The sequence below is a fragment of the Nannospalax galili genome, unplaced genomic scaffold (assembly GCF_000622305.1).
Source record: "Nannospalax galili isolate Female #2095 unplaced genomic scaffold, S.galili_v1.0 scaffold355, whole genome shotgun sequence".
In the NCBI taxonomy this organism is placed as follows: Eukaryota; Metazoa; Chordata; class Mammalia; order Rodentia; family Spalacidae; genus Nannospalax; species Nannospalax galili.
This window is the reverse complement of record NW_008336848.1, coordinates 222,056-235,847: the sequence shown is the minus strand read 5'-3', so window position 1 is coordinate 235,847 and position 13,792 is coordinate 222,056. Positions and strand designations below refer to the sequence as shown.

Genomic DNA, 13,792 nt, shown 5'->3' with positions numbered 1-13,792 from the left:
CATTTCTTTTAGGTTTTCAAATTTAGTAGCATATAGGTTTTTAAAGTATTCCCTTATAATGTTCTGTATCTTTCTGGTGTCTGTTGTGATGTTTCCCCTTTCATATCTGCTTTTGTTGATTTGGTGGTGCTCTTTCTTTCTTTTGGTTAACTGGGCTAGCGGTCTGTCAATCTTGTTTATCTTTTCAAAGAATCAGCTCTTGGATTTGTTGATTCTTTGTGTTGTTTTCTTTTTCGATTTCATTAATTTCTGCCCTGGTTTTTGTTATTTCTTCTTGTCTGCTGTGTTTGGTTTCATTTGTTGTTGCTTTTCAGATGTCTTGAGTTGCAATGTTAAGTCATTTATTTGTGTTCTTTCTGATTTTTTGATGTAGGCACTTAGAGCTATAAAATTCCCTCTAAGGACTGCTTTCAGCGTGTCCCAGAGGTTTTGTTGTGTTGTATTGTCCTTTTCATTTAGTTCCAGGAATACTTTTATTTCTTCATTTCTCTTTTGACCCATTCTTCATTTAAGAGTCTGTTGTTTAATCTCCGTGTTTTCACGTGGTGATCTGGGCTTCTTCTGGTGTTGATTGTAAGCTTTATTGCATTGCGGTCTGATGGAATGCATGGAATATTTCAAACTTTTGGTATTTGTTGAGGTTTGTTTTGTGCCCCAGTGTATGGTTGATTTTGGAGAAGGTTCCTTGGGGTGCTGAGTAGAAAGTATGTCCTTTGGTGCTTGGGTGGAATACTCGGTAGATGTCTGTTAAGTCCATTTGATATATGGTATTGTTTAATTCAGATGACTCTCTGTTAACTCTCTGCCCTGTTGACCTATCTAATGGAGACAATGGGGTATTGAAGTCCCGTACTATTAATGATTTGGGATTAATCTGGGTTTTAAATTCCTATAGTATTGTTTTTATGAAGTTGCGTGCACCAGAGTTTGGTGAATATATGTTCATGATTGTAATATCTTCTTGATTCATTGTTCCTTTGATCAGAATGAAGTGGCCCTGTTTATCTCTTCTGATTAGTTTTAGTTTAAAGTCTATTTTGTCACGTATTAGTATTGTAATGCCTGCTTTTTTCTTAGTACAATTTGCTTGGTATATTTTTTCTATCCTTTCACTTTAAGATAGTATCTGTCCTTGAAAGTGAGATGAGTTTTTTGCAGACAACAAAAAGATGGGTTTTATTTCTTAATCCATTCAGTCTGTGTCTTTTACCTGGGGAGTTCAGTGATTTAATGCTTGAGGTTATTAATGAAAGATGAGTATTGAATCCTGTCCTTTTTATTTCTGTTTAGAGTCTTGATATAGCTGTACTTTTCCACAGTTATACGTTCATTGAATTTCTTTCTGCAATCCCTTGGGTATAGTCATTCCTTTCTTTAGCTCTTTTTATTACTTCTAGAACTCTCTGAAGGCCTGCTTTGTGGACATGAATTTTTTTCAGCCCATTTGTGTCATGGAAGATTTTTCTTTCCCCTTCGACTATAGTAGATGTTTTGGCTGGGTATAGTAATCTGGGTTGGCATCTGTGGTCGTTTAAAACTGGGAATACTTTGGCCCAGGCTGTTCTCGCTTTTCGTAGTGAAAAGTCAGATGTAATCCTAGTGGGTTTTCCTTTATATGTGACTTGTTGTTTCTCTTTTGCAGCTTTCAGAATTTTCTCTTTGTTTTGTGCATGTAGTGTTTTTACTACGATGTGCCGTGGAGAGTTTCTGTTCTGGTCCTGTCTGTTGTTTGGTATTCTATTTGCTTCTTGCATCTGTATGGATATGTCTTTCTTTAATTTTGGGAAGTTTTCTTCCATGATTCTGTTGAACATCTGATCCATGCCACTATCTTGGGATTCTTCTCTTTCCTATATGCCTTTATCCATAAGTTTGGTCTTTTTATGGTGTTACACAATTCCTGCATTATTCCATTCTGTGATTTCTTAAATTTTTCATAATCTTTGCTTGAATGGTCTAGTTCGTCCACTTTATCTTCCAGTCTTGATACTCTGTTTTCCATTTCATTTATCCTATTGGTGAGGGTCTCTCCTGTCATTTCTAATTGGCTTACTGAGTGTTTCACTTGCTTCTTCATTTCAGCCTAAGTAATTTTCAGTATTTCTAACTCTTTTCTGAACTCGTTCAGAAGTTTATCCCTATCTTCCTCCAGTTCTTTGATTTCTTTGTTTGTGTGTTCTTCAATTTCACTGAATTCTTTTATCCTGTTTATAATTGTTCTTTTGACTTCCATGTCCTGATTATCTTTAGGGGGTTCTCATTGTATTCCTCTAGGGGACGATTGGTATTTGGTGGCGATATGTTATTTGTTTTTCATGTTACTATATTTTCTCTGTGATTTTGACATGTGAATTTCTTTTGTAGTTTCTGATTCTTGTGTGAGACTCAGGCCTTCAAGTTTATGTCTGCTTCTTTTTGTAAACTTTATGTGTCTTTGTGGTTTACTTTTTGGGCATGAAAAGCTGGTTCCTCTTTGCTTCTTCTGGTTCTCTCTTTTGATTTTTATGTTGGAGTGGCCAGATTGCTTTTGTCTTCAGGAGTTCCCACAGAGGCCCAAATCAGATGAGGATCAGATGCTCTCAGGTTTTCTCCTAAGGTCTGGATCCCTGCAGGAAAGATTTTGGCCTCAGGAATTTGGGGGTTGGACTCGCTTGGGACCCGGCCCAGGAAAGATGCTGTTCTAGGGCAGGTGGTGGACATGCCATGTAGAGATGCAAAGGAAGATGGGGGCAGGAAGCGGTGCCAAGGGCTCCTGGGAACTGCACTGAGGAGCTGGGTTGGTCTGGATGCAAAGGATCAGAAAGAGGAAAGGTTAGCCCTGTTGTCCAGGAAAGAGCCTGGCCGGTCCTGTAGGCCCAGGGAAGTAGAGGGAGGTGAGGGCGGGACCAGGCCCAGAGTGCTTCTGGGAACAGGAGATGGAACTGGGTTGGTGTGGATGCAAAGGATCAGGAAGCAGTGGTGGTTCCCCCTGGTGCGCCAAGACAAGGAATGGGACAGGACCCAGGCTAGGAGGAGTGATGGGCAGGGGAGATGGGAGAGTGAATGAGTGACTTATCCTAGAGAGAGGCCTGTGGGTAATGCAGGCCCAGGGCTGTTTTGCTTTTTAAACCATGATTAGTTGTAAAAGTTTACCAAATATGGACTGGAGATATACCTCAGTGGTGGTGTGCTTGCATAACAGGATAAGGCCTAGGTTTAGTTACTATCACTGCCCACTGCCTCAAACCTCCAAAACCCATTTGCTAAATGCTTAGTATACATCCTTTGAGATCATACGATTTTTTTTTTTACTTTATTAGTGTGATAAATTATATTGATTTATTTTGTGATATCAAACTGTATATGTTGTCCTTGAATAAGCCTCATTGGAAGAGATGCATTATCATAGACATTGCTGAGTTTGAGTTTGGTTTGCAAAATTTTACCTCTTTTTCTTTTTTGAGAAAGGGGCTTTCCTTGTAGCTCAAGCTGACCTTGAACTTCATTAGTCCTGACTGGCTTTGAGCTTGTGGCAGTCTTCCTGCCCTAGCATCCTGAGGGCTGGGATTTCAGGCATGTGTCACCATACCAGCTTTCCTGTTTTAAATTGGGCTCATTATCTACCTCCTCTGCCAGTTTGTCAGGTCAGTTCTGATGTTGAAACGTCTTCCTTATCATTTTCAGCAAGTTTAAAAACAACACATGGGGACTAGAGAGATGGCTCAGCAGTTAAGAGCAGATACTTTTTTTTGGACTTTTTGAGATAGGGTCTCCCTATAGCCCCAGCTGGCCTGGAACTCACTATGTAGACCAGGTTGGCCTCAACTTCACAGAGATCCACTTGCCTCTGCCTCCCAAGTGCTGGGATTAAAGGTATGTACCACCACGCCCAGCCAGGCACTGCTTTTATAGAGGACCTGGATTCTGTTCGAGCCCCCATATCAGGTAGCTCACAACTGTCAGTAACTCAAGTCCCAAGGGATATGATACCCTGTGGCTTCCACAGGCACCTGCACACATGAGGTGCAAATAAAAATCTACTCAGGCACACATACATATACATAAGTTAAAAAACTTGGAAAAAACCAACACATTATGCCCCTTAATGAGCCATTTTGTATACTCTCATAGAAAGCAGGGGTTATAAAGCCCACAGCATCATTTCCCCATTTTCCTCTAGTAGATAGAATTTCTTTGGGTTAGATGTCAGCCAGCTCATGGGTGCATTATAGGCAGGCTGGGGGGTGCTGTCTGTATAGTTGATCTTAGAACCCTTCCATATCTGCCCATGGAGCGATATCTACTTTTACAGCCACGAGACCTGCAGAAAAAGAGATGACCACATCAATTATTTGTGATGCAGATCCATCTGTTTGACGTTGATGTTCCTGGGAAAATTACATTTCAAGAATCTAAAACATTGAGTCCTGGTGATAATTTTTCCACATTTGATACTCGTACGTACCAGATAAATTTGCCTCTTATAGTAATCCCCCAAAAGAACAGATATTATCTTTCCCCTTTGGTCACATAATCTGTGTAAGTTCAGAATTGAGGAATGTATCCAAGCCAGAAATCTAGAAAGCTTGGGCCAAATGGAAACTCAGGGTTTTGACATGATTTTGCTCTTGCATTTGGTCACAGGCTCCTCTGATAGCATCCAGAGTGTTCTGTTCGGCCATGATTGACATATTCTATGTAGATTACAGGCATTCAGTCAGAATGAATTTCTTATAGTTGTTCTGAGCTTGTGAATAATGTCTGAGATGAAGTCCCAATAGGTCTGAAGTTGAAGTTGATTATCCAGGGTCTTGTGCTAACTTATCCCTGTCAGTGTTTCATGGTCAAGAGAGGCTTTACCCTTCTACCTCATGCTATAGAAGGCTAACTTCTCCTTTGTTCATTTTCTGTTTGGAAACAGCTTACTGCAGAGTAGGCCTGGGGATCTGCTACGACATACGCTTTGCAGAACTTGCACAAATCTACGCACAGAGAGGTGAGGCCATGCCACAGTTGGGTTAGGCAGCTGCTTAGAGGTTTGGTTCTAGGATGGTCTCTGTGGAATATAGGGAGCTCTTAGCACAAACTTGCTTAAAATGCACAAAACTTTACACAGATGCACAAAAAAGTTGGGGGTGGGGTAAAGGCTTAATCTTCCCATATCCATCCCATCGTGTTCATCAGACTTTCTGCTCTGTAGGGTGTTACAGTTTTTTGAGGGGGCGTTGTTGTTGTTGGGTTTTTTTGTTGGTCTTTTTGAGACAGGGTTCCCTATATCCCCAGTTGGAATCCACTATGTAGACCAGGCTGGCCTCAAACTCACAGAGATACACTTGATTCTGCCACCTGCATGCTGGGACTAAAGTTGTCCACCACCATGCCTAGCTCCTGAGAGAAATTTTAATGAGTTCTCCACTTTTTTTAAGTGAAGGCACAAGTTCTGGTATCAGTCCTTCATCTCATTTTTCTTGTGACTCTACTTTACATGAATCCCTATCATAATTCAGAGTCATAGCTAATGCTGCTGGCTCTGTCTGACTAAGCTAACTTTTTATGCCTGGAAAAGTTTGCATTTGCCCCTGTTGGGGAAGGAATAAGGGAGGGACCATTGTCACCGAGTGCTAACGTTTGTACTTGCCTTTCACTCTCCAAGGCTGTCAACTACTGGTGTATCCTGGTGCTTTCAATCTGACCACTGGACCAGCGCACTGGGAGTTGCTTCAGCGAGGCCGGTAAGGAAGAAATCAAGCATCTCAGTGTTGCCTCTTTGTGGAAGGTTTAGCCTCAAATGGAATTTTGTCCCTGATACAGCCTGCCCTGGCATCCAAATGCAGTTGGAAAGGATGACTCTTCAGGGAGTCTTTGCTGGGCACTGTCTCAGAAGCCACAGCAGCAACCTCAGTGATTTGGAGGATGTTTGCTTTTGCCTTTTCAGGACGGTCAGTGTATCAGTTTGGGCGGTAGTTTCATTGTTCTTTGATTAGACATCATGGATTAGTCTCTTAAGACAGTCACCACCAACTTTTATAAAGGAATTGAGTCCTCACAGCTTATGTATTCAGAGCTTCGGAAGCTGAAGAAAAGCCAAGTGTTCTAGTCTGACAGCCCTGGAGAGGTCTGTGGTCTTCACACAGCAGGTTGTGCCATGCATTAGGTGCTTTTGCCCCGTCCTGCACACATTCCGAACAGTGCTGGGAGTACTCTGCCAAGAAACAGAGAAACAGTGGCCATTTTCTGTAGGAAGATTTTTGGCATATTGCAGTGTGGAAGGTGAATGTGATGCTGTGATTATTAGTAAATTTCATCAAAAGCAAGAAGAGCTTCAGAGACACTGGGATGACCTGGTGTGGGTCTGTTAAGTCCGGAGAGCTAGGAGAGGTGGTTCTTCTATCTGGGCTAGAAACCCCAGGCACTGTCCAAGATGTGAGATCACTTCATTCCCTAGCCACTTTTAAGTGTTTAATTAAAAAAAAATTAATTTAGTGTGTAAACATGTGCATGCCATGACACACATATGGAGCTCAGAGGACAACTTTCAGGAGTCATTTCTCTCCTTACACCATGTGTATTCTGAGGTTCAAATTCAGGTCTTCAAGCTTGTTGACAGGTATCTACCTATACCCACTGAGCCATCTTTCTGGCTTGACTTGTTTTAAACCTGGAAGCTTTGCTTTTCTGTTACAGGTTGGTTTGTGCCGGGACTTCCGGTCATACTACTGGGTCTTTAGGGAAGACAGAGTAGTAGGGGTACCTACACTCACATGTACATACACTCATATTTTGCACACGATAATTTGTTATAGAGGGCTGTCCCATGATTTGTAGGGCACTTAGCAGCATCCTTGGCCCCCACTTAGTATGTGTTAGTAGTACCTCCCTAATCGTGAAAATCAAAAAAAAAAAATTCTCTAGACACATCTAGACACAACCCTAGGCACATCTAATAGGCAAAGCTTCACCTAATTGCAAACACTGAAGTAAGGCTCTTGGGTTTTTGTTGTTGTTGTTTCAAGATGGTCTCACTTTGCCAAAGCTGGTTTTGAACCAGTGGGTTCAAATAATCCTCACACCTCAACCAACCACTTGAGTAACTGTGACTATGGCATTCTTGAATAAATATTTTTTGAAGAGGGTTTCATGGCTTTCTCTCCCAAAGCTAATAAATCCTATTTGCATTACCCTTTTTTTTACCTTCAGAAAAATCATTTGCATTTCTACAGGTGCAGCACAGCAGGAGTGTGACTGCCACTGAGCATGGACAGACTTCCTTCAGTAGTCCCTAAAGACCCAGTAGAATGTGTGTAGCATTAATGTGGTATCAGGTATTATACACAATCTAAAGATCATTTAAATTACACAGAAGGATATGCATGAATTACATACAAATGCTGTATCATTTAAAACATCTTTAAAGTGTTTTTTTAGCTGACAGATAAAAACATAAAATGGGAAGGCTAGGAATGGTGGCACACACCTGTAGTCCTAGCACTCGGCAGGTCAAGGCAGGAGGATTGTGAGTTAGAGGCCAACCTGGACTACATAGTGAATTTGAAAGGTCAGCCCTGGTTTATATAGCAAGATCCTGTCTCAAAAGAACAAGAATCATAAAAATTGTAACACATTGAGCAGCATTCACATGAGCTTAGCCATAGCTGCTCCTGCCAGGCACAGTGGCATGCCTGAGTTCCACTGAGATGGAGGCAAGAACATTGCTTGAACCTGGAGAGGAAAGCCAACCTGTGCAGCATAGTGAGACCCCATCTCAAAGCAATGATCAAAAAGATCATGTTTCCTTTATCATATATTTATGATAACTTTCAAAATCCTTTCTACTATTTCAAGTGAACAGAATGCTATTATTAGTTGTAGTCATGGGACTGGAGAAATGGCTCAGCCATTAAGATACATAGCACTCTTCCAGATGACTTGATTTTGGTTCCCCTTCCCATCATGGGTAGCTCACAACTGCCTGTAGCTCTAGCTCTAGGAGATCCAGCCTCTGGCATTTGGGTACCTGTACTCACATGTGCACACACACACAACATAATTGTAGTTGTCTCCTGTCTAATAGCACTTCTAGACTTCTTGCTCCCAGCTGTAACCTGTACTGTCTGCCGGACTCCCCTGTCCTTTCCACCTTCAGCTCCCCTAGCTCTCCTTGTCTTCTGCTCACCACATTCTAGTCTCAACTTCCACGAGATCAATTTTTTTTTTTTTTTCTGAGATAGGGTCTCACAATGTAACCCTTGTTGGCTTAGAACTTGCTTTGTAGACCTGGCTGGCCTCACATTCACAGAGATCACCTGTCTTTGCCTCCTGAATGCTGGGATCAGAGGTGTGCACCACCGCCCTGGCTTATATAATCAATTCTTTAGATTCTACATATGAGTCAGATCAGGTGGTTCTTTTGTTTTTGTGCTGGATTACTTCATGTGACCTAGTGACTTCCAGGTTCATGCATTTTACAATGGCTGAGTAGCGTTCTGTTGTCTGTGTGCACTACCTATTCGTCAGTTAATAGACGCTTGGGTTTTTCCATTTCTTGGCTATTGTGAATTTGTGAGTAGTGCTGCAGTGCTGGGGACTCAGATGATTTTTTTCCTTATCGTTTTGTTTCCTTCATTTCCTTTGGACTTATACCTGGTGGTGGGATTTGTGGACCATGTTTGGTTTTTTTGTTTTGTTTTGTTTTTTAACTGTTGGAGGAAACGTTGGACAGTTTTCCACAATGGCTGTACCAATTTACAGCCCCACTAACAGTGTGCTAAGGTTCCTTCTCCAAACCCTCACCAGTACTTGTTTTTCTTAGTCTTCTTGATAATAGCTATTCCTACTAAAGTGAGGTGGTTTTGTAGCTGGTCGTTGTGGCTTTGATTTGCATTTGCCTGGTGATAGTGATGTTGAATTTTTTTTTTTTTTAATGTATGTGTTGGCCATTTATGTGAGCTGTCTGTCAGTGTGACAAAATGCCCTGGATAAATGATTTATAAAGGTTAAGGTTTATTTTGTCTCAACTTTCAGAGGTTACAGTCCACAGTTGCTGTAGATCATGGCTAGAGAGTGGAGTGGAGGAGCCTGCTTACCTCATGGCAGCCGAGAAGCAAAGAAAGAGGAGGGCCAGTCCCCACACTTGTTCTTCAAGGGCACCCCCATAACCCACTTTTTCCCTTTGTGCCTTACTTCCTATAAAGCTTATAGAATCTCTTGGTGCTGTTGGCTGGGAACTGAGCTTTTAACAGATGGACCTTCTGGGTCCAGATTATAGTACCATTTCTTTGTCCCTTTTTTTTTTTTTTTTTTTTTTTTTTTTTTTTTTTTTATTTTTGTCTTTTTTTGAGACAGGGTCTCTCTGTAGCCCCACCTGTCCTAGAACTCACTATGTAGACCAGGCTGGCCTTGAACTCACAGAGATCACCTGCCTCTGCCTCTCGAGTGCTGGGATTAAAGGCATGCACCTCCTTTTTAAATAAATGTCTGTTTATTGTTATTGTTTCTTGAGCTAGTCCTGCTAAGTAGCCTGGATTGACTTTGAATTTTTTTTTTTGGTCTTTTTGAGACAAGGTCTCCCTGTAGCCACAGCTGACCTGGACCTCGCTATGTAGACCAGGCTGGCCTCGAACTCACAGAGATCTGCCTGCCTCTGCTTCCCAAGTGCTGGGATCAAAGGTGTGTGCCACCATGTCCGGTTGACTTTGAATTTTTACTCCTTCTGTCTCAGCCTCCTGAGAGCTGGGTCTGCAGGCTTTATCTACGCTCTACCTGGCTTTATTGCCTTTGTTTGTTTGTTTTTATTTTTGCTTTTGTTTTTGAGATAGGGTCTCCCTGTAGACTTGCTCTGTAGACCAAGCTGGCCTTGATCTCATAGAGATGAACCTGCATCTGCCTCCTGAGTGCTGGGATTAAAGGCGTATGCCAGTATGCCTGACTCTTGCCTATTTTGGAATTGAATTATTTGTTTTGTGATACTGAGGTTTTAGAGTTGTTAAGTAAATCGTTTGTAGACATTTTCTCCGACTCTGGAGGTTGTCTCTTCACTCTTGGTGCTTTCTTTGCTGTGCAGAACTTCTTAGGTATTGTCCCATTTCCCTGTTTCTCCTGTGTTTTTGGTGTTAACTTGAGGAATCCTTGCTCGTTCCTGTGTCTTGAAGCCTTCCTCTGTGTTTTCTTCTAGTGTTTTCATAGTTTCCACATTTTTAAAAAAAGGAACTGTAAAGCTGGGTGTGGTGGTGCACACCTTTAATCCCAGCACTCTGGAGGCAGAGGCAGAGGCAGAGACAGGCTGATCTCTGTGAGTTCAAGGTGAATCTGGTCTATACTATCGAGATCCAAGCCAGTTGGGGCTACAGGGAGACCCTGTCTCAAAAAGATCAAAAAAAAAAAAAAAAAAAAAAAAAAAAAAAAAGAACTGTACATTTGAATAGGAACAGGTTGCAGGTCTGTAATATACATCTCATTTCTTTCTGTCCACTACAGGGCTGTTGATAATCAGGTATATGTGGCCACGGCCTCTCCTGCCCGGGATGAAAACGCCTCCTATGTGGCATGGGGACACAGCACTGTTGTGAATCCTTGGTGAGTATGCCTTAGGGTGAACTCAGTGTGAGTTGAAAGATGCCAGAGGTGGATAGGTTGCTGACTGGTTGCTGACTATCCCCCTTTAACTCCATAATTCCTATTACCTGCATGTCCTTACAGGCATAAGGGAGGCTTCTACTTGAAGTTCATGTGAGGAATAAAATGTCATGCTTGCCTGATTGAATGCTTGGCCTTAACTCTTTTTTGCTTGTCTAACCTTGTCAGCCATACAAAGTAAACAAGGTAGCAATGATGGGGTGGGTAGGTAGTTTTAGTAAAAGATTCCTGTTTTGTTGGCTTTTGGTTAAAATTTAGTCTGAGTGACTGGTCCCAGGGCAGGAATGAAAAACAGGGAAAAGACTTTGCTCCCAGTATAATGATTAGAGAAGCACGGAGGGTGGGTTAAAGGAAACTGGCCCCTGTCTCCTGTGAAAGGGTAAAGCATTTTATCAATAAATGAAAGTAAACAGGCAAGTCTGTCCACGTACAGTCATCCTTTAATATAGTAAACCATATAGTTGACACCTGCAGGTGTACACTTTACAGTGCACTTTCATCCACAGGATCTCAGCTCAGATATCTGACCTTATTTAGCTTATAGATGGTACAATGTAATTCACAGAATGGAAGTGTTTGGATTTAGGACTTTGGACTTCAGAAGTTGTCTTTATTCCATGTTACTTCTGTGTATGAGTACACATACGCATACATATATATGAAGGAGTACACGCACACACACACACACACAAAGGCATTTCTACAGCTTGGTGTCTTAAATGTCCCTATGGAGTCCTAAAAGGTTCCTCTGTTGAGATTGTAAAACCCAGAGCTCAGCATGAGGCCTTGAAGATGGGACTACTGCAAGATTCTCAGTAGGTCTACATGCCAGGGTTTGTGAGCAGTGGAGAACTAGAAGGTTAAGTGGCTTGTGTCAAGTTCCTGTCTAGATATTAGTGGTAGGCTTCCTGGGTTGCGGGCAGCTGTGCTGTGCATCTAGTTCTCCTGGCTGTTACTTAGTGAGCTTCTTGCACTAAGTAACTCTGTCGTCTCCATTTTATTTCTTCTTAAGGGTTTGGGGCCTTCTGACTTAATGCTGACACTGGGTTGGGTGCCTTCAAATATGGCAGGACAGATGGGTATTAGAACAGAAAATGATTTAATTAAATGAAGTTAATGTGGTATTTGTAGCTCATCTGTGTCAGGAATTTGTGGCTATCTGATAAGTGATATCAGTTATTGTATCAGATAGTTTGGTTTAATAGATTGCTTTGGAAAGTGATTGTTTCTCTAGATGTGTTTTTGAGCCCCTGTTCTCAGTCAAAAGGCTGAATACTGGAAGGTTTTCCAAATTAGCTTCCCCTGGGTTGTGAAGGACCATTACTCCTGCCACCATGTGGCTCCCCTAACATTTCCATTCCTATTCTATGGGTTGAAATCATTCCCTCAAATCTGAAACTGATATCCATTAGCATAGGAACCCAGGGACCCTAGGCACAAGGGCAGAGGTCCTAGCAGATCTAGGTCCTGCATAGGCCCAGCCATGCTACCCACAGGTCTGGCAGCAGCCTGGCATGAGGAACAGATGGAGCTCCTCCTTGGAAAGGGCTTCACCAGGAAATAGCATGGTATTTCCTGTTGACTCCAGATTGCTCCATTCCTAGATGCTTATATCATGGAGTAGCTACCATTTCTTAATAGTGTGTGGTTTGTAAAACATACTCCATAATTTTCTCGTCAGGTCTCCCAGAGCTCTTATTTCACATGATCTGCCACATGGTCACATATAACCTAAATAACAGAAGTGGAATTTATGCTTCTATTTTCTTGTTTTAGGTCTTAGAATCTTTCTCTTTTGCCCTAAGAGACAGAGATAAAAAGAGATCTTCACATCATCACATGTGAAATGATTCCAGTTTATTCCTGTGCATCTCTTTCAGGGGGGAGGTCCTAGCCAAAGCTGGCACCAAGGAAATGATCCTATACTCAGACATAGGTAAGATCTGTCTTGCTGTGATTCAGATCTCTGGTGTCCCCATTGTTCTTAGGCCACATCCTGTAGCTGAAGCTCCCGTTGCTTGGAAGTGTTCCTTTATGCCCTGCTTTTCTATCTTGGAGGATATTCTGGTTCTAGTTCTGAGGCTGGGCCCTGGACTGTCCTTTTTTTGTTTGAATTGACCCACCCCAGGACCAGTGCCAGGTCACCTGTATTTGGGTTAAGGCAGAGGCTACTGAATCACTTGATGAGACTTTGGTTATTTTTAGTTTGGGGAAGAAATCCTTTGGTTGAGAAGGCGTTGCAAAGGATTAATTGTGCATGTTCCTATTTTTGCAGACCTGAAGAGGTTGGCTGAAGTACGCCAGCAAATCCCTGTTTTAAAACAGAAGCGATTAGACCTCTATGCTGTGGAGACAAAAGAGCCCTGAAGTTTGTTTCCAACATGTCACAAAATGGATGATATTCTCCAAGACAATCAACTGTATTAAATTCTTTTGGGGGACAGTACTGGGAATTGAACCCAGGGCCTTGTTAACTCTACCATTGATCTGTGTCACAAGCCCTCTATTGAATTAAAAAAGTTTCAGTCTTTCCTCCCTAGAGAGCTCTCCGTTGAGATGATAGAGTCTCCACAAGTTAACTTTCTTCACACCATATTAAAGTTAGAGAGGACACAGGCTAGTGTCTGAGCAGGAAGAGGAGCTGCCTCTGAAGCTTCATCCATAGTTGTGTTACCTCAGAGAAGTGCATACAGATGCACTAGGATCTAGATCCCAATGATTGATTCATTTAATATAAATGTGTTTGTGAAATGAATTTGTATCCCATTTGCTGGAGTTGAAATCCTTATCTGAGAACCTTGGTCTGGTATTGCTGCTTTCTGAGAAGTACTTTGAAGTTCTTGGTACTTGCACAGCTATAGGAATGAAAGTGAACGATCCTTTGTGTTTGTCAGAGGAATCCAAGGAGCTAATGCATTGGTACTAGACTTCTGGGCATGGAGTGATTGGGTCAACAGTGAGGCTCCATGGGAGAGTGGCAGATGTCGAGCTGAGTACCAGAAGAATCTTTCTGCTTTTCTTTTTGCTTTTTCTCCGCTAGTAACATTTTTCTAGCCTTATTGGGAAAAAGCCACTTAGTCTGGTAGTTCTTATATCTTTTGGTCTTAAGGCTTCTTTTGCACAATTAAAAATAAAGATTCTAACAGCATTTTTCTTTGTGTTAATAGCAAATGGTGGGCTG

General features: G+C 41.9%; 1 protein-coding gene across 1 annotated transcript in view; it reads left to right on the top strand.

The window, feature by feature from the left end:
- Nit2 (nitrilase family member 2) overlaps positions 1–13,761 on the top strand; it is a 27,918-nt gene extending 14,157 nt beyond the window's left edge. Inside the window, exons 5-10 of the mRNA XM_008831244.3 lie at positions 4,343–4,436; positions 4,901–4,975; positions 5,633–5,711; positions 10,453–10,551; positions 12,492–12,547; positions 12,887–13,761. Of these exons, the coding sequence (XP_008829466.1) occupies positions 4,343–4,436; positions 4,901–4,975; positions 5,633–5,711; positions 10,453–10,551; positions 12,492–12,547; positions 12,887–12,978 (495 nt within the window). The 3' untranslated portion in view covers positions 12,979–13,761. The remainder of the gene's footprint in view (positions 1–4,342; positions 4,437–4,900; positions 4,976–5,632; positions 5,712–10,452; positions 10,552–12,491; positions 12,548–12,886) is intronic.
- The last annotated feature ends 31 nt before the right edge of the window (positions 13,762–13,792 follow it).